At 38.7% G+C, this 27,528-nt stretch overlaps 1 protein-coding gene across 1 annotated transcript; it reads right to left on the bottom strand.

The window, feature by feature from the left end:
- Nucleotides 1–225: 225 nt before the first annotated feature.
- VIRMA (vir like m6A methyltransferase associated) lies at nt 226–27,528 on the bottom strand. The gene is made up of 24 exons (XM_071421579.1): nt 27,419–27,528; nt 24,682–24,797; nt 24,366–24,452; nt 23,932–23,980; nt 23,257–23,425; nt 22,245–22,367; nt 21,126–21,428; nt 19,099–20,251; nt 17,570–18,061; nt 16,681–16,835; nt 14,645–14,727; nt 14,084–14,177; nt 13,403–13,947; nt 12,600–12,835; nt 11,614–11,866; nt 9,841–10,058; nt 8,504–8,636; nt 7,771–7,923; nt 5,906–6,066; nt 5,554–5,650; nt 4,468–4,634; nt 3,978–4,309; nt 2,919–3,062; nt 226–2,467 (listed from the first exon to the last, which is right to left on the bottom strand). The coding sequence occupies exons 1-24, from the start codon at nt 27,479–27,481 to the stop codon at nt 2,310–2,312; spliced, it is 5,484 nt and encodes a 1,827-aa protein (XP_071277680.1). The 5' UTR covers nt 27,482–27,528; the 3' UTR covers nt 226–2,309.

Raw genomic sequence — 27,528 nt, 5'->3', positions numbered from 1 at the left:
GCATTGGAGATCTCTTCTGCCTCACTCACTCTCCTCCCAGTGTTCTGCTCATCAAGTCAGCACAGGAGTCTCTGAAGTTCACCACTTCCTGGTGTTCCAGTCAGGAAACAAAACTTGAAAATGTCTTTTTTTAGCCAGAGTATCAAAAGCAAAATTGAACACTTCTTTGAAGTGTTATTTACTCATGGTAGCAATCTCATTTTAAAAAGCAAACCAAGTAACACCTGAGTTTTAAACAGCATTATTTCATGCTGAATTTATCCATGAAAGGAACCACTTTGTATTGAAGGGTCACAGAACTAAATTCATTAGTAAAAAAAACAAAACAAACCAAAAAACATAATATACACACACTTCTTTTTTCAAGTTTAAATTTACATAGCTTTCATACACCAATGTATCAACCCTTTATTTCCTCCTAGTTTGAAAATTACTAATGTGACATGCTGTATATTTTAAACTTTGAAGAACCAGTACTGAATATTTACATATTTATTCCATGCTTGATACTTAACTTTTCATTTCAAATTCCCTGACAGAAATCAAATTATTTATATCCCTGCTAGTTTCGAAAACAGTAAAATTTCTAAAAAAATAACCACCTTAAACACATGGTATAAAGGAGTGAGTCAGCTTTAAAAATATTTATGCAGTGCTCCTTAAAAAAATAGCATTAATAACAGTAATGCCTGTGAAAGCTCCACCCATTTTAGTCATTATTAGTAAAATTACATCTCCCTCTTATTTTACCATTCAGAAAATTGTTTGGCTTCCAATCCAAATCTGTCCATGTTATTTTAAACAAGGTTAAACCCTTTAAGAACCGATATTGCTCCCCATAGGTGCACCCAGTCAGTTCATGGGTGTTTCCCACTTTCATTGGTTATTCAATCACCTCCCAGGCAGTGGGACAGTCTCAGAGTCTCCATGCAGGAAAAATACAGCTAATAGGGGCCTTCTGTGTATCAAATGGAAAACCTACTTAATTTAGTCAGGGAGTATAGAGGTAAAAAAATTTCTATTTAACATAATACCATACTTTAGAACACTTGAAATACGATACGGGCAGTATTTAAGTAGAGTAAGACCCCTCTATAGCACTTCTGTAGTGTCAACAGACCAAGCATAAGTGAAAATCAAACTAAGTCTTACAGTAGAGCTCATTTGCAAATATTGCATGTGGCCTTTAGGCTACCCCACCCTGTCCAAAAATGCAAGGGCTACTGAAAATCTGTTAATTCTATGAAACCCACAGAGCCCAAAGGAATGCAAACACATAAAACCTTACTTCACTGAATTCAATATGAAAATTCATTCAGAATTTAATCGAGTAGTGATATTTCTTTATGAATTCCTACTCCTCCTTTTTCTCTTTTCACCGTATCTCAGTCTAATTACAGGAACAAAACTCCAGTTCTTTATAGACTACATGTTGGCTCAGGTTACACACCTATGTCTCTGCCCTCTTCTCAACTATGTTAGGCAGAGGAGAGAGAGGGAACAAATTAACTCCAGGTACTCTAAGGGTATGAGTATTTGCTTTCTAACTGAAAGTATATGCTGCTTTCCAGTCAAATAACTCCTGTGCTCCTAATGCATGAGCTGGAGTTGTAAAGTAAGTGATGGAATGTTGATTTATTCTTCCTGAAGTTAGTGACAGACCTTATTCAAATTTTACCTGGTGTGGGACTTAGAAGTTTCTAATCTCATTTCCCAAGATGTACAACAAAACCTACATAAATTACATTGACATTTGTATACTTTAACAGATTAATTATTTTCAGTTGTTCTTCCTTCCATCATTGGCTACTGCACCTCCTGGCAGACACACCTCATTGATTAATAACCCAGACTGGATAATAAAGTAACAAAGGAAAAAAAGGCTAATGGTTCTAAACCTGAGAGAAAAAAAAAACCAAAATTGCCTTACATACATATTTTTTAATTTTCTTGCAGTAATAAGTCACACACAAAACACTTGCACCTTTCTTTTGGCACAATGAATATTTAAGAAGTTCTTCAAGTCTTAACTGAAAGAGGTGCTTTACTGAGTATAGTCTACTGAAATCCACAAAAAAATTGAAACATTCTTTCAAAAGGAACAAAAAATTTACAATTGTACACAAAAAGTCTTGAATTCTATTGAAATTTCAATTCTTGTATCAAACAAAAGCTTTTTCTTCGGACAAAAATATTCTCTTGGTGTCCTCCAGATACCAGAAACTGAATTGGTCCGTTAGTGACGCTGCTTTCTCTGTCATCTTCACAGAAGTCCACAAGGTTGAGCTGTTCCACCACTGGGTCTTATTCTATCGTGTGAAGGAACGTACATGACGACCTCTTCCACTGCCTCCACTAACAAATTTCCCTCTTGAGCCACCACTGCTACTACTATTAGCACTTGTCCAAGACGGTCCAATTCCTCCACGGCCTCTGGACGCACGATCGCGAGGACTCGGTCGGTAGCCTTAAAGCAAAGAAAAGTATACTCAGTTGGAAAAAAAAAAAAAAGCCCTAGGCGGAGTAGCTGCTGCCAAAGCGTAAGAAACAAAACCAGGATGAGATACAAACAGCGTCTGTTTCCTCCTTTTAATTTTCACTTTTCTTTTAGGCAAGCATTGCTGCTTTAATTGCGCTACGATTACCATGGAGGTACGAAGAGAATCGAATGACCAAAGTCTGAGTGCAAAATTAAGGTTCTGCGATCAAGTGTTCAATTCAGCAAGTTTTACGGGTTACAGGGCAGCTCGTACAAAAGCACGTATTTGACATGGTCTCACTGACAACTGTTCATATATGCTTAAAACATTTGCTGAATTTCAAGGTGTCTGCAGCATCCTTGCATGGTTTCATTTGTAAAGCAAAAATGAAATTCAAGGAATTCTCTATAGTTCGATGCCCATATGAATACCATGTACCTGCTGAACTTAATGGTCTCAGTGGTGGCAGTGGACCCCTGTTAAAATTGCTTTGACCACCTCTACTGTCATTGTAGGTTCCCCTGGGCGTACTCTGTGCACTCCAACTTGAGCCTCGAGCACCTTCACGACGACTGTAATTTCCTAGATAGGGAGAGAAAAACCAACGCACTGTTGAGCAAACATCACTGGGTTTGGGGGTTTTTTTTCCCATTTCAATCTTCACAATACTCAGGGTGGTAACATAATATTTATACAATTCAAATTGATAAAGATACTCTGTATCAACATACCTGCAGTATTCCAACTTGAAGTCTACAAGTTATTCTGCACAGAATCAGGGAACAGATCTATTTATCAGGCAAGGAGTCAAGTTGAAAAGAATTCACATTATCTAGCGTATCAAGACAAACTCTTGTACTTTCAGATTTTGTGGTGAAATAAATTCTAGTATTTATAACTTTATGAATAGAAGTATTTTCTGTTTCTACTGTGCAAGACTTGCCCTAATGATGGGATGGAAGGAAAAGGAATGCAATCTTGACTATGTATGAAAGAAATTTAACACTCTGTAGGTTACAATCTCCAGGTTCACTGAAAATTGCATCGTATTCTTGTCAGGATCTTCCAAGGATCTTCCATCCTTTTATCCCAAACCCTCATTTTAACCCAAATATGTACTGTGGTGCTTGATCTCAGTAACTACATGTCACAGAAGGCAGGGAAGCACTCCAAGAGTTGCTGAAACAGCTGACTACTTTTGTAAAAGACAGGCAGAAAGGCAGCATGGGAATTCACAGCCTTGTTTCACTTGAAAGGCATTTGTGATCAACAGGCTGTGGAGCAGTTGTTTCATGGACTCTCTTAAATTAGCTATCTACAGCTTTGGAGGTTCTCACCTTCAAGAGAATCTTTCCTGGTGCTATACAACTCATTGCAACAACACTGCTTCAGGAAGATCTCACACCAGGGATGATAAATTGCTAGGAAATTGGGTTAGTATTACTGAAGCAATTTTAGCAAGCATCTACTCCAGTTCTAATACAGGAACCAACATACCTTTTGAAGCAGGTGGTGTAAAGAACCTGTTCTGACTGTGAAAAGCTCCTCGTCCTCCACGGTTCCCTGAGAATCCACCACGCGAAGAAATCTTCTGTGACACTTTTGGTGGCCTTTTGGCTGGTGGTATCCCATCTGGAGCAACCACTTCTTTGCTCTCTGCAGCAACAAAATCATCCACATGCATGGAGGGTGGCCTGCTTGTGTTCTGTTTCCTCTGACGGAAGATATCGTGTGGTCGAATTCCTTGTCCAAATCCTCCCCTTCCTCTTCCTCTGGGTGGTGGCACAACATGAGCTCTCTTTGCAGGCTCTATGTACTCAGATTTCCCACTGTCATGACAAACCATGATTTAGTTAGCTAATGTAACACTGTACTACTGATGGTCAGGCATTCTCCATACTGGAGATGCAATTTGAAAGGTATCTGACATTTTGACAACATACAAATCAATGCTGAAGACACAGTTAACTCATTAAGTTCATTTTACCTTGAAGTTATGAAGGTCTCATGCTTGTGCTTGCCAAGCTTGAACCCTTTTGTGGTTTTTGTGCGTCCAGGAGATGATGGTTCTGACAAAAATGACCTCTCCAATTCAGCCTGCAAGTCAAAGTCACTGCAGCCCTTCTCTGACAGTTCAATTAAGTCAACTTTTACCTTCAAAGAGAGAATTTAATCAAAACATCATTACTAGCACCTCAAAAAAAAAACAAACCATGCAGCAGTAACAAAACAAAAAATACAGCAGAGCTGCAGCAAAATTATCTTGACAGATCTGAACACAAAAGGAGTGAAGGGCATAGCTCTCAAATATGAACACCTATCTTGCCACTTAATGACCCACAGTTGAAAATTCTCTTGCTTAAGATACAGCTCTATAAATTAATGTCACTTTTATACAGTTTTGGTTTTGCTACGGAAATTAAAACATAACTATCTTTGCATGTAAATTAAAAAATTAAAACTAAAAAATAATTAAGGCAATGAAGTCAACAGAAACTGATTGTTTCTCACACAAGAAATTAAGACACTGCCAATTCCTTAGTTCTAAAAAACTCAGAATGTTACTGTATTTTTCATTATTAGCGTTAAAGTTTATAATCCAGAAGTTTCAAAAAAGAAACTTTTGTGCAGGTAGTTTCATTTACTACTGCCATGTTTCCCCCTTCTGTTACCTCAGAGCAAATATTTAAATAAAAAAAAGTGAAGCTATGAGGCTCTTGTGGATATTACTGCAATGACAGAAGACAAGCAAGGAAAAGAAACTAAATAACATTATTTTCTTCCTTTAATACAAACTGATGAAAAGCCTCAAGAGCAGTGCAAAAGCAGTTTGAGACTGACACAGCAACTGTTCCCCTAGGGTACTGCAAAAGATCCCACTTTTGTAGCAGCTTCCAAGTCAATCAAAGCATTTGATAACCCCTTTAACAAATGTGAACCTCTCTATCTGGGTCAAGTTAGAAAGGTGAGCTCAGGAAAACAATCCCTTTGGCCACATGAATTTCTGATGCTACTAGTTCAGATTAACCCTCATTTTTAAATCCACTTCAGATACATTAATGAAGCCTTTTACCATATCTAGGTCAGTGTCTATTTCTTCAGCCTGAAAGGGTGAGAACCACATGGACTTCAGCTGGTCATCCATCACATCTGCCAACACGTACGTAGTCCTACAACAGAACAAGGCCAAAGGCCTGCTTGGTTATGAACCACAACCACCTCCAAGCATACACAGCACCACAGGACCGGGGGTGAACATTGCTGCCCTACTCTTGATACTCACATGACATTAAATACATTGGGACTCGTGGGTAGTAGTGACAACAGTGCTCTTTAGATCCTGTTTTTAATATACTTAATTTATGTATGCATAAAATACTCAATTTTCACAAATAAATCACTGCTGACACACTCAACCATTTTACCTGTTGTTAAACAAATTCTGAAGAGAGTCTGGTGCAGAAAGAGTAGGCTCAACATCTTGGTCACTCAGTGGACAAGAATCACCTGCTGACTCCAACATCTGCCTTACTCCAACAATGTTGTCCAGTAAGGATTCAAGGCCATCATCTTCCTTAGAACGATCCTATGTCAACACAGAACAAATCAGAATTTTCTCCCCTCTGCAGAGAAGGAATAATGTTTTGCTTATTTATTAAAAAAGGTGGAGTTACAGTCTACAACAGTCTACCCAGCCACAAATAGTGAAAGTAAGACACCTGAGTACACAAACAACAGCAGAAAGCTCCTAGGTGTGGTACTAAACATACCATGTCACCACATGCACACTCTAGGTTCCATTCCCAACTGATGCAATATCCTTTATAACAGTCCCAAGGAAGACACTGCCCCAGGTTTTATTTAAGAAGCTCTCTATTAAAGCATTCCAGTGTCCTGTGTCTGCTGTTCCTCATTCAGAACAACTTTGGCTTTTAATCTCTTAGCTAATAGATGTAGACAGCCAGGGAAGGGACAGGAGGGAATAAAGCACTTGAAAGGCATTTGTGATCAAAAGGCTGTGGAGCAGATGCTTCATGGACTCTCTTAAATTATCTACTATCTATTATCTATCTACTGCATGGCTGCCATCAGTTACAGAGAATCAATTTGAATATCAGAGTTAAGTTTGCAATTATAATCACAGAAAAGTTGGATGCATTGAATTCTGCATGTCCTCTAGTCCAGTCCACACCATCACTGCTTGAAGCAGGACTACCATCTAAGACAGGTCAGGTCAGCCATAACTTTATCCAGTCATGTCTAAAAAAAAGTTCCAGTGACACAGAGCCCAGAGCCCCACTGACCTGTTCAGTGCTTCACTCTCCTTCTCTCTCAGTGGGTAATTTTTTGTTTCCTAATGTCAACCTGAACCTCTGAAGCCACAATCCAGGGGCATTGCCCCTTGATTTATCATCTGGAATTACCAAAAGAAGTTTGATTCCACCATCTTTGTTACTATTTTCCCAAACAGCTGTGGCAAACTGTGAAATAGTTCCTGAGCCCTCTCCACCAGGCTAAACAAGCCCAGCTTCTTCCTCCTCTCTCTCTCTAGCACATGTTCTGTAGGTCCCTGAGCACCTTGGTAGAACCCTCTCCAGTTTCCCCAGGTCTCTCTAGAACTGGTGAGAGGGCAAAGCTGGTCACAGGTGAACACAACACTCACATGAGAGCTCAGCAGCATCCCATGGTGGGAGACAACAAGACCCCAGGCTGTGCTGACCATGCTCCCTCCAGGATGGCTGAGAACACACTCACTCACCTGCTTCTAGTGACCCTTCACTGTTGGCCCACCTTTAACCTATCAACCAACACAACCACTTGGCCCTTGTCAGCCCAGCCTGCAATAAGGCATGGGACTCTCCTGCTTTCACTGCAGACCTTAGCATTTTTCCTAATGAACCACACAAACTTTCTGCTAAATCAATCCTAAAGCATTTACTGAGATCTCTCTGGATTGAGGCTTTGTGTATGTCAGATTAGTCACTCCCCCCATCCTACTGGCATCCACAAACTCACTGAAAAGGAACCCGTTGTTCAGGCCTCGGATGAAAACACCCAACAATATCCAGCCCCCAGTATTAATTCCACTTACCAGTCAGTCACCAGTAACATTGAGCCACTGCTAAGCTGGGGTTCCTGCTGCTTATTGCATTAACAATCTGCTTCACCACCACCCTACATCCTTTGCTTGTAGGTATGTGCTGCCTTCCATGACAGCATTACCTGCCTGGCTCATAGGATGTGCTAACAGAAAACTGCAACATCAGCTTGATTATTTGAACTCTTTTACCATAACATGTTTCTCCAGATCAAGAAGCAGGCTTTCTGGGGTTTCTTCTTTGTTCTGTAGTAGATGTTTTAACTCTGCAGTGGTAAGACCCAGCGTTCTGCCTGAATGGGATCCATCTGTTTCCATAAGGCTTCCATCATCTCCACAACATCCCTAAAATATTTGACAGTTGGGGAGTGAGTACTCATAAATGTTCAGTACTTCTGGACTGCAAATCCCTTTGAATTCTAACACACATTAGAGCAAATCTAGCAAAATGAGTTCTCTTGATTTAAAAATATACAATGTAAATTATTTTAACAAAGTACACTTCAACAAGCAAGTTTATATACTGCATCAAGATGAATGCAACCCTTTCCTGTACTAGATGAGGTCTGTATCATAGATTTTACAGTTTTTTCTATACTACACATCAGTACAGCAGCTCTCTAACAGGATGCTGTGGATCTAAAAGTGGGACACCACAGCATACTATTCACTTAGGAAATCAGTGTGAACAGATATGCCTTTCTTCCTCCTGAAAACCCCTCTTACTTACTAAACATACCTCCCTGCCCAGCTTTCACAGATTTCATTAAAAACTAAAGATGGCACTAACATTACTGATGGAAAAGCCCCACCCAGCAATCTGCAGAATCAACTGCTTTCTGAAATAATTGTTCCTGAGCATGTCTCACACTGCAGATTTCAGAAAATGCAGCTGAGTTTAAGCATTCAATACATATTTGCTTACCAGCGTATCAGAGTTCAGAATCTGTCGCATAAAATCCAAAAATGAAGAGGCCAGTTCACCCGTGTCTTTGCTGAAACTAGTTATTACTCGCTTCAATACAGTGTACAGAGCATTGCTGTGCTTTCTTAGAGAGCTGTTTTTAAAACAAAAAGAGAGAAAATATTTTATTGGTACATACACTGTGACCGTTCCACCATAACTGGTTAGAAGAAAATGGCATATATGCAAAATAAACTTGGCAAATTTTATAATTATCATCTTCAGCATTGATTACAAAGCTGGAGCTTCAGTATTTTCTCCACACTAGACTCCTATTTTCACCAGTACTGTCTGGTGAAAATATCTGCAGATATTTCAGAGTGCACATATACAGCTATATATACTACCTCCAAAACATTCAAGAAATCACAATTTCATCTTTGACAGAAAAGGGACTGAAGTACAGAAATATGTGCTTGCACAAGGACCTTATGTATGAAGCAGGATCATGCTTGCAGCTACAATTTCACTCCACTCCCTGATGCCTAACTGCAGAAAACAAACTGTAAAGGCAACATGAACAGAAACAGCAAAGCTGTGCACTGAAGCTGACAGCTGGACACACGGGATCCAGCATCTCTAAGATGCAAGAACATCACCTGTAACTTGCTAATTTTTAATTGGTGGTTTTATGGCTTCTTGCATCCACAACTTGTAAAGTGTTTTGAACCACCTTATATTGACAAGGCTCCTTTTTCTCTCTGCAAGCCTCACCTTTTTGCCTCTGCACTTCAACTTCAGCAAACAGAAACAGGTCCAAATACAGGACAAAGAATCAAGTGTCAAAACAACATGTTGTCCAATACATGTATATTCTGTTCAAAGTGAGTGAACAAAAATGGTTTGAAAAAAAAACAAACAACTAATTGCTAAAGCCTTAATTGTCTGGAGATCAGAACACTCGGGGAAGTGCAAACTGAATCCCCTGAAAAGACAGGAATTACAGACAGTTCTCCAGTGTTCCAGATGAGAGCTCTTTGAGTGTCACAAAAGGGAAAGAACAAGAGCACTACATCTCGTTCTAATCCTCCAGCCTTGGAGTGGGGAAACAGAGCGTACAAACCTGTTTCAAATGCTTTGTCTCCTTCTTGAAACTAAGTGTTTCTGTATGCATACTGCAGAAATTATTCAGAGTGTGAAGGAAGACCAAAATACTGAGTAAAACACGGAAGCCCCAATGAGAAATGAAAGCTTAGATGCCTTATCCTCAATATTTTCTACTAAACATGTAAAAAATTATTCCACACTACAGTTTTTAAACAATTTTAAGTTGTCAGGGATATCATAAAATACCATACCTCTTCAAGTGGTAGAAGCCATAGTCATGCTCCGTAAGGAACATCATTGTTCGGATGCATGTCAGCAGACAGCTGTAACTGCTCTCAGAATTCGTTAATGTTTCCATCAGACAGTCACAAATTAAGGGCATCAGCTCTTTGCTTGGTAAGGAGTTGGAAAGCTGCTCTAATTCAGACACGGAGCCTTCTGATGAACTTGGTAAAATAAGTGCAATATCCTAAAAGAATTATTATTATACATATAGTAAAAATGCATTCTGTATGCCTGCAGTAAATATAAACCATACATACATGCAGTCAGAAGCACTGGGTTCTTTCACTATCCCTCTATCATCTTATTCCAGTATTTCAGTTATTACTGATCAGCAAAATACTAACCTAGAACATCTTTTTTGTTCAGTCCTGTTAAGGGTTACAAACCATTATTTATTTCTGAAACATAAAAGCTTCAAATTTTTTAGCTTCTGAAATATTGTAGCAGAGGTAAAATTAAAGCCAAATAGTCACTGGATAACATACACAGTTTCCTGCCTAGGCAGTCAATGTGTCCCTCAATCTCAAAACACTGGTCAAAGAGGCTGAAGTTCCTTGGCTGGTTCAGCTGGAGAAGAGAAGGCTGAGGGGTGACCTCACACAATCTAAAAGTGCCTTAAGGGAGCAGGAGAGGGGCAGGTGCTCTCCTCCCTCTGCTGACCAGCCACAGGACACAGGGAAATGGAATGAAGCTGCATCAAGGGACATTCAGGTTGGACATCATGAAAAGGTTCTTCACTGAGAGGCTGGTCAGTCACTGGAACAGGGTCCTCAGGGAAGTGATTAGGCACCAAGCCTGTCAGAGTTCAGAGAGCATCTGGAAGACACTCTTAGTCATGGTTTAGTTTTAGATATTCCTGTGAAGGGCAGGGAGTTAGACTTGATGATCCTTAAGGGTCCCCTCCAATTTGAGATATGCTTTGATTCTAAGGTTCTGTGAAAACTAAGAGGTGGCAGACACCACCTATGAAGTTTAGGACCTTCTGTCACTTCCATATTTTACATAAAATAAAACAAGATTGATTTTCCCAACAAGTTTGTATGGACAGAGATATCTTGTTTATGTGCAAATGGCTGATTATCTCTACTGACCAACAACATCCATATGTCTTTTGTGTAACTGAGGAAGCACTGGATCGAATAAATACACGTGCTAGTGAGACAAATGATGGCATGCAAATCTGTGCACACATTAATGAGAAACTACAGGGCCAGTCTATGACTCAACTTTCAATGAGCATTTCTTACCTTGCTCTACCAACTTCTGTTTGTTTTTTTTTAATGGAGGAGTTTTACAGTACCAGCATAGCATACACATCTTTATATTTGGAATACATTTTCAAGAGGTTTCAGTTAGATAACTAAGAGATACATATTTATTTAACTAGGTAAGAAGTGAGCAGTGACAACTCAAGTTTTGTCAGTGGCCCACAAGGAGAAATGGTATCCCTCTCTCAGTTGATGGGACAGGAAATCTTTGTGCCATTCAGTTTCTGGTCTCTAATGAGCTGCCAGAACAGTGCACATAATGCAGAAGATGTGTCATAAAATAGAAAATATTTACATTCAAGAACAAGAAGGCAGCACATCTGCCAAAGTAGCCAACCATGCACATTTTTTGTGTTTTAACAAGGTTATTTTTTTTTAATTTTGGAAAAAGAGGGGTGCTTAAGAAACAATCTCATTTAATTTTTCTCCTACAATAATCAACACACATTATGCATTAAATATAGCCAATACCTGATCACAGAGGGACTGCAAAAGGGAAGTTACATATTCAGAACACTGCTGATGAGTGACATTGTCCCCAGCTGATCGCATCAAAGCCAAGAGCTCCTGGAAAACCTCTCCATACTTTTCATCTCCTTTAGTAGTTCCATTGATAAGATGCAGAATAGCCAATTTACAAGCTTTATGTGAAGCCAGGGCATCCAGTAAAGCAAGCAGTCGAGTGGTCTGTCCAGTGTACTGTTTCTCTTTGTCTTCTGTGTTGCTGTAAGGGTATCAGTGCACTGTGAGAAAGCTGGTTTAAAGTGATCTAAGAAACTATAAAAACAACCATCACAGGAGTCATATAATTCTGCATTTTAGAAAAAATTTCACCTAGTTTGCACACTTAAACTTATAGTTCCATTTACTTTTTGAAAACTCCTCAACTTTCACTAAAGAACTTCTGGTCACATCATTAATTAATCTACTGTGCATTTAAATACTGTAGGGTATCTAATTGTATAAGATAAATATGCTGTTATGTAAACAGTATCTAAGGGGATAATTATGTTTTAAAGAAAGAGCACTCAGTTTCAAAACCCTCTGAACCTGTATCATTCAACTTCCACTAGTTTACAAACATCTATACAGATATATAATCCCAGTATAGCAAACTTTACTGGCCTACTCTTCTTATTTATGTCATACAGGTCCTTAAAAGCACTTTATAGGAAAGATGAGGTTTTGCAAAGCCAACCTGAAGAAAATCTTCCTAAAATACTTACCATAAACATGCAACATGAAACTGTCTACATCAAAACCTAGAGGTATGAGCTGGTTCTCTGGCAACCTTAAGCATTATCAGGACACAGCATATAGCACTGGAATGAGAATTTGTTCAGCCCATAATGCATAATATTTCCAAAAGTATTTTCCTCCTGCTAAATCTACTGTGCAGAAGCAAGGTGAATTTAACAGTTCATCAACAAAATCTATGCAAGAGAAAACAAAAATACCTTTGCAGGTCTTCTACAATTAGATCCAATACTGTCCTCATGATGAGCAGAGCAGTAGGTGAAGCCAAGTCACAGAGCTGAACACAAATCCTCCTCAACATGTGCTGAATGGGCTGGCAGGACGAGCTGGAGAAAGAGCGAACGATCTCCTGGATCAGCTTGGCCTGCACATGGAGGTGCATGCTCCACAGCTTCCTGGTGTTCAGTGCCACTGCAATATCATGGGCTTCAATTACCTGCATGAACAGAAGGGCAGGAGGGTTCTTCCTGTCAATTTTTATGATAAAATCTGAATTCTATCACAAGGTATAAAGAAAGCACAACTACTGTCCTCATTAAAAATATGGAATGCCATTTTCATTGTCACCAGATGACAGTGCATGAGCCAGCAAATTAGATATTCCCTCAGGAGCGTGGATTGCCACAGACCTTTTATGCTTACTTAATAAAGATAACAAATTCAAGATCCATGACAAAAGAAAGAAGAGCCTTAAGAGCATTCAGAGTTAAATTAAAAGCTTCAGAGACAGTCATTTAAGTAACAGAACAGAAATCTAGATAATCTCACAAGTGACAAAAGAACAAGATATGACTGCTAACTTAAGAAAAATGCTCCAAATAATACCAATTTTGTTTCTGCTGAAAAAGACTTATCTACAAAGAATCTGTGTGAGCCCAAATGCTTTACTACAACTTTAATTCATCCTTTCACGCATCTGTTCTTTCCACCACTACAAAAATGGTCAAAGCATTATATATAAGTAATAAAAATTCTTTAAAAACTAAATACATCTCAGTTATACCTGAGTAGTCTGCATGGGCAGTGGAAGAGGCAACAACTCTGAAAGCAGTATAAGTCCAGAGAAAAAGCCTTCAGGAATTCTCAAAATTGATGAGAGAACTTCCTTCAGCATTAGAGACCAAGTATTGTTCGCCAAAGTCTCCTCAGAAATGGTAAGTTTTTCATTAACACCTTGTGTAAAAGTCAGTAAGACATCAACAATGTCATTCTGGATTTTTTGTTCATCGCTATCTAAGCGGCCTGAGAGAGGAATAGAGCAGAGGAGCATGTGTAAAGAAACGAGTGCTGCAGGAACACGCATGTCCTTGAATTCAAAGGATCCTCCCCTCAGGAGCTCTGTCAGCATTGTTTTAAGCAGAGTCAGCGTACAGCGGGCCATGGAAATCGTAGTGACTCTGTGCAGTGTGGTGCCCATGTTGACATGGAGTCGCCAAGGCTGAATAAGGATACTGTTCAGCTTCTGTAACACCCGGATGAAGGTGTCCATTCCCTCGGAAGAGAAGAGCTGAATAACTGCAAGATTCCACTTAAGGTCTTTCTGTTGACCTGTACAGAAAAGAAATAATACTTTTGTATTTCTAATTTCTCCTGGGCAATCACAGTTACACTTTAGCCAGGTTTAAGTAGAAGACTCAGAAAACTAAGATTTGTACTTGAACCTGTACAAATCCATCAGCCATACCTTCTACCATAGGCGGTGGACATGCAATATGACAGAGAACACGAAGTGCAGTGGGAAGACCAACTCCATCTGGAGTCATCAAACTGTCAATATTCTTTTAGGGGAAAAGAAAAAGAAAAAAGGAATGAGCCTGTATTACAAGGAAGGACTTCATGAGTATACTGCTTGCTCCAGCATACTCATGCTACAGAATTCAAATTCTGTATTTAGTTACTGTGTGTCACAAAATTTAAGTTTAATTATTTCACCTTTTGGTAAGCAGTCATAATTAAGACAGAAACTAAAAAAAAAGAGCATCAACATTTGCATTGTGATTTACAGGAAGCCCAAAGATTTAAATAATTAGATCTTTGCATCATATATTTACCTTAGATTTTGTTTCAATAAATATAACAATGCAAGACCCAGCCTAGATCATAAGCTTTAATAGAAACATCTCTTTTGGATAACAGTATGTATTTTTAAATATGTTAGTACATATCTAAGACAAAATATCAGACTACAAAAGGTCTAAGCTTATAGAACATAAATAAAGATAAAATCTACCTATATTTTACTGACCTGTTTGATATATTCAATAAGATTTGGAATACAATTTATTTCAAATCTAAGATTTTTCAAAGGTTCCAGCCACTTGCTGAGCTCTGGGGAAAAAAAAAGACTTAAGTCAGTGAATTTATGATCATAAAACCTTTTCCAATCAAAATGTACTTAATTTACACAATAGGCATTAAAGCCAAGTGCAAAATTTGTGGGGCATTTAGTGCAGCTGTAGCCAGCTGAAAAGCATCAACAAAAACAGAACTCCAGAACAGGCAATATATATTATGCACACTGACAAAATTTGGCTCAAGTCAATCTGAAGGCAATTTTCATCTCATTATCTCCATTATCTGTAATCAAACAGTTTTTTACAAAAGACACTAAGGGGCACTGTCAGCTAAAGAATAAAACCAAAACACATTCCCCTTAACATAAAGCATAGGTTATTACAAACTAAGCACAAAACTTCTATTAAGTGCCCAATTAGAGCCAACCTCTGCCCTGCACTCACTCATGCTAGAAGTCGTTACAGATTATCAGTCTCTCTCTTAGTCTAGAACAACCTGAAAGTCACAGGTTCCTAGGATAAGAGATTTAAAGATTTAAAAGCCATTGCTCCTGAAAATATTTATAAAAACGTGAAGATCAAGTGCATATGAATTGATGACTCAGACTGATTTCATGATTTGGTTTAACAAGCTAGCCCTGCTTCTCATAAAGTGGTCTGATGATCAGGTGAGGAGCAAAAATAAGAGCATGACAGAGGAGAGATTTAAACTAAAACTTTGAAGAACTCTGATTTCTTTCAGTGCATTTAAGTTTTGGAAGAGATTATTGGTATGTCTACATGAGTGGGTTAACCAGTGCAGAGCACAACTTTGGCCATCAGAGTCTCAATGTTCAGGTGTCAGAATAGTCTCCAGCAGGATTTTTTTGAGTGTCCCAGGCCTGATCTGTAAGTCAACACAAGCTGGGAAGACACCAAGACACAGCTTGGACATCAAAAGATGAAGTAACAGGGTAACATGGACTATTCCATGTCAGCTGGCCTAGGTGCCTTGAAACAGTCCCAGGATTATCTAGTAGTAAAGATTCTGTCAGACGACATCACTGTCCTGGTTTCAGATGGGATAGAGCTTGTTTTCCTCCTCCTGTTGTTCAGTGCTGTGTTTTGGATTCAGCATGAGAATAACACTGATAACACACTGATGTTTTGGCTGTTGCTAACCCTAAGTCAGTGCTTGCCCTAAGTCAAGGATTTCCAGTGTCTCATGCTCTGTGAATGAGGAGCTGCACAAGAAGTTGGGAGGGAGCACAGCCAGGAGAAGAGACCCAAATTGTCCAAAGGGATATTCCATACCATAGGATGTCATGTTCAGTATGAAAACTGGGAGAGTTGCCTGGCAGTGGACGATCACTGCTTGGGGAGGGGCTGGGCATTGATCAGCAGGTGGGCAATTGCACTGTGCATCACTTGTTTTCTTGGGTTTTATCTCTTCTCTCCTTTTTATTACAATTATTACTATTGTTATCATTAGCACTATTAGTATTATTATATGTTACTTTTTTTTTCAATTATTTAACTTCTTATCTCAATCCAGGAGTTTTACTTGTTTTTCCCTGATTCTCCTCCTCATCCCACTGGGGGTGGGCAACAGTGGTGTGGTACTCAGTGTCCAGTGGGGGTTAAACCACAGCAATAGCAATAGTAAACAAAAATCAGACTCAGCTCACTGACTAGTTAGTCCACTTCTACAGAAATTCACTCTCCTATTATCAACACAGTTTGAATAATTTCAATGTAATTTCCTGTAATTATCCAGAACTCATGGCAGCTATTTTACTTGAAAAAAAAATTTAACTCTAAGTACTTCCTATTTAACTCTCATTAACAGAAAAAATTGCACATTATCTCAGTGACTCAACTAATCAGATGCAACTGCAAAAGTAATTTCATTATCCAAGCCAGACCACTGTAAAGCACCAATTATTCACATAAAAAAGATTTCTTCTATACATTCAAACAACTCAGTTGATAATTACACATACTGTACCTTGCAACTTGGTATTATTTTCATCTGCTTTACAGAGCTTCAGCAGAGGTGCTGAGTGCTGTTCCAGCATTTGGACATCACTGGAAGACTGTACCACCAGTAAAACAAGGATGCAGGCATAATTATAAGCCACTGACTTCTTAGACTTTGAGTCTCTGAAACAACAACAAGGTTTTCCTTTAGATCTCAGCTAACACAAATGGATATCTGTTCGATTTTCATTATTTGACCCCTAAAAATCTGCCTACAGAACTTTTACCATCCACAAGGATTGACCCATACAATTATCAATGAAGGAAACCCAAACAATTTCCTCCTATTTTTTTGGCAAGTGAACACTTTCTGCCACATTATACACATTCATATTCATTTCAGCATCAACAAACCATGACATCCAGTCAAGTGGCATGCAAATATTTTTATGTAACTTTATCTGTTTCACAAATCATTTTAAAATCACTGCTACCTAAAGTGCCTGTCCAGAGAAAACAATGACTGCATTTAACATCTACAAGAACTTGAAGAATTGAGATTCCCACCCCAGAGTAGTGTGCAGTGCTCTCCATACCCAAACTTTTTACTTGTTCCACAGACAACATTTTATGCTTGAATAAAAACTGCCTACCTACTGATTTTTCCACATAATCAAAAGTTTGCCCTACATATATTACAAAAACTTTGTTGATGACCTACACAGATTTGGGGTATTAAGTACTTGATTACAAATGACAGGCCTGATTTTTATTACATGCTTCTACTTAAAAGTTGTTTTGGCTTTAAGTAAAAACATCAGGATCTAAAGGAAATTTTAGATTTATGGAATTATTTATAAAAGATAGATACTTTTAAAATAAAAAAACTAAAGGATATAAATAAATGCATACATTACCCTAAAGCTTCTTTGGAATAGTACTCCATTAAAGTAATAAGACTTTGGAGATTTTTTTCCAGACTGAACACATGAGCCACAGCAGATCTTCCTACAGGGTTAAAGGTGATCAAGTAAAGGTTGTGAAGTGTTCCCAGCAGATCTGAGTGGTCAGTCTCCTCACTGGCTGTGCACCGCTGGAAGTGGCAGAACAATTCTGAAATGCACTGTAACGTCTGTGTTGAATGCAGGAGCCACAGGGCAAAAGGATCCTCGTTGGCACCATCTGACTGCAGACCTTCCTCTTGATCAGGGTCAGAAAACTGACAAAGTGCTCTAACCAACAAGTTTGTTGCTTCATGCTCAGAAATAAAGAAAAGAAGACCCTTCTGTGACTGTGCCAGGAAACGCAATATATCTCGGATAGCCTGGAGCACACCTGGATGTGCACCTGTCACTGGAAGAGACAGTAGCAAAGTAATGCATTCCAAGAAATGGTGACTATGAAGATATCTGAAAAAAAAACCAAAAACAAACCAAAATCAGGAAAGTAATCAGCAGTACTACAAATATTTGTCAACACTTTATGTAAAACTATGTACCTCCTAGCTTCAGTACTTATTGCTCTGTGGACTATGAGAAATAATAACTAATTATGAAACAGTACAAAATTTAAACCTTACAAAACGTAATTGCTATTATATTTACAAGAAATAAGTCCTAAAATTCTGATCTCCATTAAAAAACCCAAACAATAAAAACCTCAATCATATCTACACACAAAACAGGACACTGTATTTTATTAAATTTACTGCATCTGAATCATCATCAATGTCAGATTCAATGTTTTAAATGTGCTAGGAAATCAATCATTACAGCATATCTAGCAGGCAATTTTTGAAGACTCTTTGCATGTAGATGCTTATATTCAGCCATGACCTACACCACTGCTACCAAAGAAATCTGTCAGCATTTACAGAAATACTTTCTAGATAGAAATTTGCTAACAGAGTAAGAACCCATGAGATGTTTTAAGGAGCTGAAGACAGGCAAGCCTCAGCTCCTCTTCCTGTGCTGTGAAAGTGAGCACAGTGACACAACTGCATGACTTTTTCATCAATCTGAGACCAGTTTGCATCTTGTCACCTCAACATCCAGACTGAGGAATTCCAGACATATTTTATCCATAGACATAGTTGTGTTCGAAGATAATAAACACTCTAGATTTACAACCATTTTCAAACTGGACAGCACTAAGCATAACTGGTCAGCATCTACGAATGCAACTGAAGGGTGAGCACATTACCAGCAATAAGGAGATTAAAAAAGAGTAATAAGGATGTCAACTTCAGGCTAGGTGCATTCTAGGTTGATCAAAAGCCAACAAAATAACAGGCACATTAACTTATCAAACTCTCTCAGACTTCATATCCACAATCTAGAATCTTCCAAAAAAGAGTTAAGTGAAATATCTCAAAGTCACCCCTGAAATATATTTCTATCAAGCTAGAGGAAACACACTCTAGAAATTAAATTCATAACTGCTGTACCTAAACAGGACAGGGTAAGGATCATCCCTTTCTGGAGGGCCCGTAATGCGTGCCATGGTTGGGAAAGATTTCACAGGGGGCTGAATCATTGTATGAGGAGCAGTTTCCATCAAATGGAAGATCTCTTCAAGGAGACTAACAAGTTTTTCCATCTCTCCTTCGCTTATATTAGAAGATTCCAAAAGATGATCCATATCCATAGGAGCCTCCACATCATTTTCATATTCTTGGTTGGTTCTTTCAAGTCCTGCCAAGTCCTGGTCCTGTTCTGGCTCTGTGTGATTAGGAAGAGGAGGAGTGTTCTCTGCTAACTGATCCACCACCTTTTTAATGTCTGACAGAATCTCATAGAAGTGACATTTCTGGAGAATTGCAGAACCAGCTGTAACAACTCGCACAGTCTGATCTAACAGTATGAGTTCCAGGAGTTTCTGATAACCACTTTTTTCATGTACATCTGTGCCACCTCTTAGAAACATTTCCATTCCCTCAGTCATACTAATGACACTATCCAAAGCTTTAAAAGCATTAAGTTTAAGGGAGGATGATACATGATCTGCAAACAACAGTTCAAACAACACATTAATCACTCCTGCCTGCAAGAGTGCCGTTATTCCTTGAGTCCCACATTCTGCTAATGAAGACACCAGCTTTGTCCCAGCTTTGAGCTGTCGAACGTTCAAAGCAATGGGCTGCTTGAGAGCCACCTGAAGGTTTAAAGCCTGCAGGGTCCAGTCTACTAGCTGGGTAATATAGCCTTGCTTTGTGTCTTTCACCAGCAGGTAGCTCAATTCTTTAACTATTAAACTTGGAATTTCTTCTAATGCCGTGACCCACTTTGCCCCCCTTTCCTCTTGATATAATTCCAGCAGTTCAGTTAATTTAACTGAGCCTTCCACTGTCCCCGAATTTTCTTTTTCTGTGTCTTGATCCTTTATTTTAGCAACTTCATTTTCAAATACAGTCTTGTAAGGGCAGCTGAAGTATAAAAGTGGTCCAAGCTCCTTTTCAAAAGGTTCATATGTCACAGGAGGCACAGATGCCAGATCCTCAGGAGTATATTCAATATCAAAGCTTGGATACTTAAATGTTTCACGTTCTAGATCAGCAATTACATCTTCATCACTTGAAATCTGCTCATAGCCATCATCTCCTAAAAAGACAAAGATTAAGTTACCAAATCAGTTATGAATAAACCAATTCATAACTGCAGAGAATATCTTCCAAATACAAGTAGTGATTCATTTTACACAAATATTATTAGCTAGAGAACAACCACACACTAACATACAAAAAGCCTTCTCTGTCAAGATATGAGTGAAAGCCCCACCTGACAGGCGTTTTTTATGTAATAATGGAATCATTTAAAAGAATGTATAAAGCAAGAAGTTTAACTAGAATACACATTACTACAACTATATTGCCCAATTTTCTTCCTGTGATTGCACCTATAAAAACACTTCTAGCCTGCAATTTCTGCATAGATATGGGTGGGATCTTTAAATAACACAAGAAGATGACAATTAAATATATTATATAAACAACTTCACGTGGTTTTTACTTAAGAAATAGTCTTTCACCACTTTCCTACATTTCAAAACAAAACATAACAAGATTGAATGTTCATTCTCACCTATACAACTCTATCTATTTTCCTCTATTTATAGAAAGTTTTACTATAAAGGAATAAATATTTGACAGCAAGATACTGCTCTTGAGAGATGCCAGCACCACAAGCAAGGCAATGTTGCAATAACCAAGTGTCCTTGAAGCTGGGGGGGGTGCTTTGCCTGTTAAATAAGGTTCTTTCCACTTCTCTCTGAGGAATCCTTCCCAACCCAGCTGAGGGGAGGGGCCGTGTGGGTTTGCTTTCTGGAAGGGCCCCCTTTGGAGGTTTTCTCCCAAATTTGCCCTAAACCAGGACACCAAGGGAAAAAATTCAGTTCCCTTGCACATACTCATCATGAAGGTACTGCCATCAAAATTTCATAAACCTCTATTTTTTTTTTCTAAACTCTACAACTTACCATCACCTTCTTCCTCCTCTTCGCCCTCTTCTTCATCTTCATCATCTTCCTCCTCCTCCTCTTCTTCCTCATCAGCAATACTCTCTACTGTATGACCATCATCATCATCATCGTCATCGTCGTCCTCATCCTCCTCCTCCTCAACATCCACATCATCATCATCGTCCCCTTCTTCTGGCTGATCTTCCTCTACTTCTCCATCGTCCGAGTACTGGCTTTCTTGATGAATGGACGTTCGATCAGGAGAAATCGGCTCAAAGTAATCCTCCCTATGGTCCACATCATCTTCTTTTTCCCCAACCACTAAAAACAGATACAAAGTTTCGGAAATAAGAGCACTTTTCCGAAATCCGAAGATATTAAATAGGACTGGCCCTATGAGTAGGTCCCATCTGGCCCCATACACTTGGCCTGACCATTCCCTCCTTGATTATTGAGGGTTCATTCAGCTCCCTGTATGTGACTTCCAGCCCAGGGTACCTGGAGAGTAACTGCTTTTCCTACTAAAGACTGAGGCAAAGAAGTCATTAACTACCTCAGCTTTTTACACATCCTTTGTCACCATGTATCCCCCTGCATACAATAAAAGAGATTCTCTTCAGCTCTCCTTTCACTTTTTGCTAATGTATTATAGAAATATTTTATTGTCTTTAATGGCAGTATATATTTTTTAGGTTTCTGCATCACATACACTAGAGACGCAAAAAAAGCATCTTGAAAATCTTCTCGTGATTTGACTGAACACAATCACTTAGTCCAGCAAGACTATCAACATCTTGGCACTTCTAAGCAATACAGAGAGTGGGTAACTTGGCAGATGCTGCAGAATAATGCAGAAGGACAATGGATACCAGACTCAACAGAACACCTATATAAAACATGAGTAGCATGTTTAACAGTGTATTGGTTAACAGCCAATATTCCCAATCTACTATCTTTAAAAATGATGCAAATGAACAAACCCAAAGCCTATTTTTCTCCAAATCCCTTTCCTAAAACTGAATCTGTCCAGCAGAAGTAACAGCAGATAAGAAACTTCACACTGGGCAGGAACACAGAATTCTGCCTCCTCTAAGCAGTGATGTATAGCAAATAAAACACAGTCTCTTCTCATTGTACCTGACACTGGCATAGGTTCATCCTCATCATCATCAGGAGGAGGAGGGCCTGGAGGTGTCCTTGGTCCCCTGGGCTGTGGTCTTGGAGGACTGCCATTGAATTGGTCTTCTTTCTCCCCATCAACTATATTTATTGGGAAAATAAAAACTTGTATTTAATGAAACCTCAGAAATAAAAGGAGAAAATTTTTGGGCTTCGGGGCTACTTTTGACGGGGGAACACAATTGCCCAGCTTTTATTTTATCTATATTCTGCACTACATGAGACAACTTTCTAAAGTCACTTTTGATTAAGTAATTTTTGATGTAAACAAGAACTACATCAATAAACAAGCTTATTTTTTTAATATAATACTTGTTTAAAACTGATATGAGTAATGCCAATTACTCTACTCATACTGTAACTCTATCAATAATATCTGAATTGCTTTAAAAAAAGTTCACATTTTACGCAACTGGCTTTTACAGTTTACAACTGTCTTTTACTGCATATAGCATGCAAATTTTGCAGTCTTCCAGCCATGCTTTGAACAACAGTTCTAATTTTAAATCTAAAACAAAAATTGAAGCAGGAATTTGACCATGGATTCTCTTCATGGCTGTTCTAAAACCAGCACAGAGCACTCCTCTGTAATGTATTTTACACAAGTCAGATAAGCAAAGTTAACTACAACTGTGAAATTTTCTTATGACTTTAATAATATTCTAATCAGTTTTTTTAATACTCCAATCAGCTACATTGTAATAAGTTCACACAAGTTAAACTGCATTTTTACCATCCAAAGTAACTAGCAACACATCAAATAAACCACTCTCATAAAAGCACTGGATGAGACCCTAGTTAAAACCATTCAATATAAATCTAGAAAAAAATATGAAACTAAAGACACAATAAAGAAAAATGAAAGCCACTGTAATCTAAAATGTGGAAGAATTGGGGATTTGTTTTTCAGATGGGATACTGCAACACTGATTTGTAAAAGAAAAAATCTCTTTCTTCTCCCAAGACTCACCATGTTTTGGATTCCTTTTCAATCCAGGCTGTTGCTGGGGAGGTGGAGGCGGAGGGGGTGGTGGAGGAGGTGACTCTCTCTCATGAGTTATTACCCTGTCAACTGAGCCATATATTGCCAAAGTCAGACAGTTGTACCACCCTCTAAGAACCAATCCATCTGTGTTGACCTGTTGGTTTTTCAAAAAAAAAAAAAAGGAAAGAAGAAAAAAAAAAAAAGAAGGAAAAAAAAAAGCACTTAAAGACAACTCCACAACTCCAAAACAGTTACTCTAGCTTCACTGTATCGGTATCTGCATAAAAGCCAAAAGAAAAATCCAACATTAAAATACCTCTTTATCCCACATTTTGAAAACTGAGAACACATTAAACACATCAATCACTGCAACAAATAATCTTTCTCTAAAATCATTAAATTCCTTGCAGTACATACATTGACTAGATACTGGATCTACAACAGCCTATTAATGAAAAAAACCCAACAAACAAAAAAAACAAAAGACAATACGAAAAACCACAAGAAAACTCTAAAGAGTATCTAAACTACAAGCAGGTTTTAGGATAAGGTTTGAAACAAAAAACACTTTATACAGTGCTAACACACCACATGAAACCATGTTTACACCTAAATGACAGATATGCGGGGAAAGAGGAGGTTTAAATCGCATTGCATTACCTTTGCATTGGGCCTGAAAATAATTGAAGTGTTTTCATCATATTCAAGGCTGTTAAATGAAAGATACAAAGTAATTTTTCATTAATATAAAGCAGAAGTAAAACACAGCAATACTAATCAGACAAGCCAACAATAAGGTACTGAACAAATACATACAAGAAAGAAAAATCACTTCTTTCTACAGAATTCCTTGCATTAATATATGTGGGCTCTGTAAATTTAAAAATGACAGAAGTTTTTCTTACTTTAGTATAAACTATGTCCTTCCATACAGATCAGAGGAAAAGGATAAAAACACAAACTAGCAAAATCTAAAGCAAATACGAAACTCATAGGAGATACAGGATTTTCTATTGCACATTCTCTGCACTATAAAAATTTTCAGGAAGAAAAGGTAGATTATGAAGTCACGCACTAATCTTAAAGGAAATTACCTTCCCAGCCGATCAAAAACAGGGGCACTTGGTTTGCTGACATTGTTGAAAAACAAGTCCAGTTGAAATGAATGGGGGGATGTCTCTCTAGGAACAGAATGAAAGTAAAATTAAATTAGATGAGTTCCTTATCAGAGTAAGCAGGACTACCACAAAATTATACTGTTTAAGGAACACCCGAAAATAATTACACGTTCAGCAAACACATAAATACATTTTACATTTTTATGTAGGAAGGTCTATTGAGATACAAAAGTTCAACAAAACAGTAAGAGGAAGGTTCTCCTGAATCTGATACCTGGTATCTTTCACTTACCCATAAGCCCTGTTGTCAGGCAAACTTGTGTGAGCTCTCACTCCTGGAGGAATGACTCGGACTTCATTGATGTAAACCACGCATGGAAAACGAACCACGTCAATATTGGTACTTTGCTACAAAACAAAGAGGAAGCAAAGTCTAGGAAATGTAAAAAACAAACCACATAATGCACTTGTATTCTCTACTAACAGAACATGCAGCAATCTTAATAATAAAATTCAATTCTGCAAAATGCTAAACACTGATAAACACTGTTATACAGAAAAATAGAGTTTTTAATATAATCTCAGCATTTTTCATATATTTGACACTATTTTTTCATAGAAAGTGTTACTATTAAGTTTATTTACTTAATTTACTACCTTTATTTGCAAGAATCTTTTTAACAGTAACAGGTTGTTTTTTTCCAGACAGAAAGTATGCATGATGTAGTTCTAAACATTATCAAATTTCATATTTCAAATATAATATTAAAAATTATACCAATATTGTAATTCAGTACATCTGACTTACAAAAGTAAGTACGAAAATCTGTACAAAATTTCCATATGATGCTTATTTTTCCAATTTTGCAATACCTGAAAACCTTTAGCAATTATCTTTCTGTTTACCACACAGAAACAGCAAGTATAAAGAATTCTTCTACTTTCCAAGATGTTTGAGCAAACTAGAAAATTATCAAACTTACAGTGACTTTCCATGTAGCAGTTATTAAATAATTAATGCTGGACATCTTCTCTCACTAAATTCACTGCATTAGATCTTATTACATTTATCCATCATTTTATCATACATATGCTCATTAAACAGTACACATATGTAACTTCATGTTCAATTGTAAACATATAAAGATTTTCTTAAGAGAAGCTCATAATCACATTTCCAATTAGCAAGCTGAATTAGCAGACTGATAGGGAAAAAAACCCCAAGCCACTGATCTACTAACACAACTAAAAAAATGAAAAATAAAAAAAAGTTGATTTGCAATCAAAATTGATCTCTTTCACTACAATCAGCAAATGAAACCAGCAGAAAGCAAGTACTAAAATTTTTAGAAAGCTAGTAAGCAATGAAACAGACAAAGTCGAATTTTAAAAACAGTTTTTAAGATACGGTTTTGGGCATGTGTTACTGTCATCTAAAAAAATCGATGCAGACATTTTTTAGCACACAATAAAACAGCTTAGCCTGTGGGCTGATGTGTCAGAAGCTGGATGGTGGAACCAAAGGAATCCTGCTAGGACAGGGAGCACAGACACATGAACAGGAACAGGCTGAGCACAGCCTGCATGGACTGGGGGCTGTGGGAGCTCATCTGTGCCTCTAAAAAACATCTGAGTCATGCAGGAGACTCAGATTTCTGGAGGAAGGGCTGCTATGGGGAGCTTCATCCTCAGGAGCACCACCCAAATAAAGACAAATCCCTCTTTAAATGATGCTGGATTATATCCTGACAGCCATGCATCAACATCACCAAAACCAGAAGTGAATTCAACCCACTTCTCCTACAAAACATTAAAAAAAGGCCCTACATCAGAACTACTCAACAGCAGTTAAACTGCATAGCTAAGCCAAATAAATAATTTTATTCAAAACCACAGCAGTACTTTCCAAGAACTGTAAGTTCCAGTGCAACACTCATAATCCACAAGGCAGAAGAATCAGCGCAACATAAAGAAGGCTTTCAAAAAACACATAAAATACCTAAAGTTCAGGTTTGGACAATGGCACTGGTAAGAATGGAAGTGACAGAAAATTATTTTAAATTATTAAAAATGTTCAACAAGAGAACATAGGGTCCTGGAGAGGAATAAGAGTAGCTACTGTTTCTACCCAGGGGAACAGCACTGGGTAGCACTCCCCACCTAACATTGTTCTAAATAGTGGAATTAAAAACACATTTTGGCCTAGCTAATCTGGACAGCTAAAAGACTCCTGAAAAACTTTTCAACTGCATTTCATTGCATTTCATTGCATTTCAAAATACTCCATTTTCTTTCCCTAATACCTATCTATGAATGCAGTCAGTTACTGTATGAATTTGAAACGTCTTTGTCATGCTACAGTACACAATCACTTTTCTCCTAACAGTCCCGTTCCTCCTCCCTGAACGGCACATCGAGCTCAGACCCAGACAAATCTGCTGCAAGATCAGCAGTTTGAAAGATGGTCAGGATCCCAACACCCTCAAAGTGCAATATTTGCACGATCTTGAACTGCCAAAAAAGCCTGACATAATAATTTTGGGTCAAGTGAATAAATCTAAGGGAATATCTCACAAACACACAAATATCCCTCCTCATGATCAGCTACACAAAAGCATCAGGAATCTCACAAGCGGCAGGGCATGGCCGCTTCAGAAGTCAACTTCTTCCATTAGATCGCCTCCTCGAAGCACGTTTATCCTCTTTGTTCTCCGCTCGCCTCTACTCCCCGCCACCTCTAAACTCCTGCTGCTTTCCCACCACCTTCCGCCCCGTGCACCTCGGGCTGCCAGGACAGCGGCTCGAGCCAGGCTTCGCGTCAGGCAAGGGGAGAAGGAGGCGGCAGCTCCCCCTTGAAGGCACCAGCCCCGGGGCCGCTGCTGCCCGACCGCCGCCGGGGCCCGCCCCAGCGGGGCTTCCGCACTCCCGGGAGGCCCCGGCGCAATCAAGGGAGCGTCGGCAGCAGCCCAGGAGGAGGGAGAGGAGGGGAAGGGAGGTGAGAGGAGAGGCGGACCCGAACCCCGTTTTACCTCCGCGCTCTGGTGCTTGAACGTGTCCAGGAACAGCAGCTCGGTGGCGGCATCCGCCGCCATCTTGGCCGGGCCGCGGGGGACGCGCTTCCGGCGCGCGCACGAACGCT

Source organism: Agelaius tricolor, unplaced genomic scaffold (genome assembly GCF_023055355.1).
Source record: "Agelaius tricolor isolate 1412-34295 unplaced genomic scaffold, bAgeTri1.0.p SCAF_2, whole genome shotgun sequence".
In the NCBI taxonomy this organism is placed as follows: domain Eukaryota; kingdom Metazoa; phylum Chordata; class Aves; order Passeriformes; family Icteridae; genus Agelaius; species Agelaius tricolor.
This window is presented reverse-complemented; position numbering and strand designations above follow the sequence as displayed.

What these genes read in the sequence shown, in the direction of transcription:
- VIRMA (XM_071421579.1), bottom strand. Translation starts at nt 27,481, where the DNA reads ATGGCGGCGGATGCCGCCACCGAGCTGCTGTTCCTGGACACGTTCAAG. An exon ending in GTTTTTGATCGGCTGGGAAG is followed by an intron (nt 23,981 to 24,365) that starts GTAATTTCCTTT and finishes TTCATTTAACAG; the next exon opens with CCTTGAATATGATGAAAACA. An exon ending in TTTTCAGGCCCAATGCAAAG is followed by an intron (nt 23,426 to 23,931) that starts GTAATGCAATGC and finishes AAAAACCAACAG; the next exon opens with GTCAACACAGATGGATTGGT.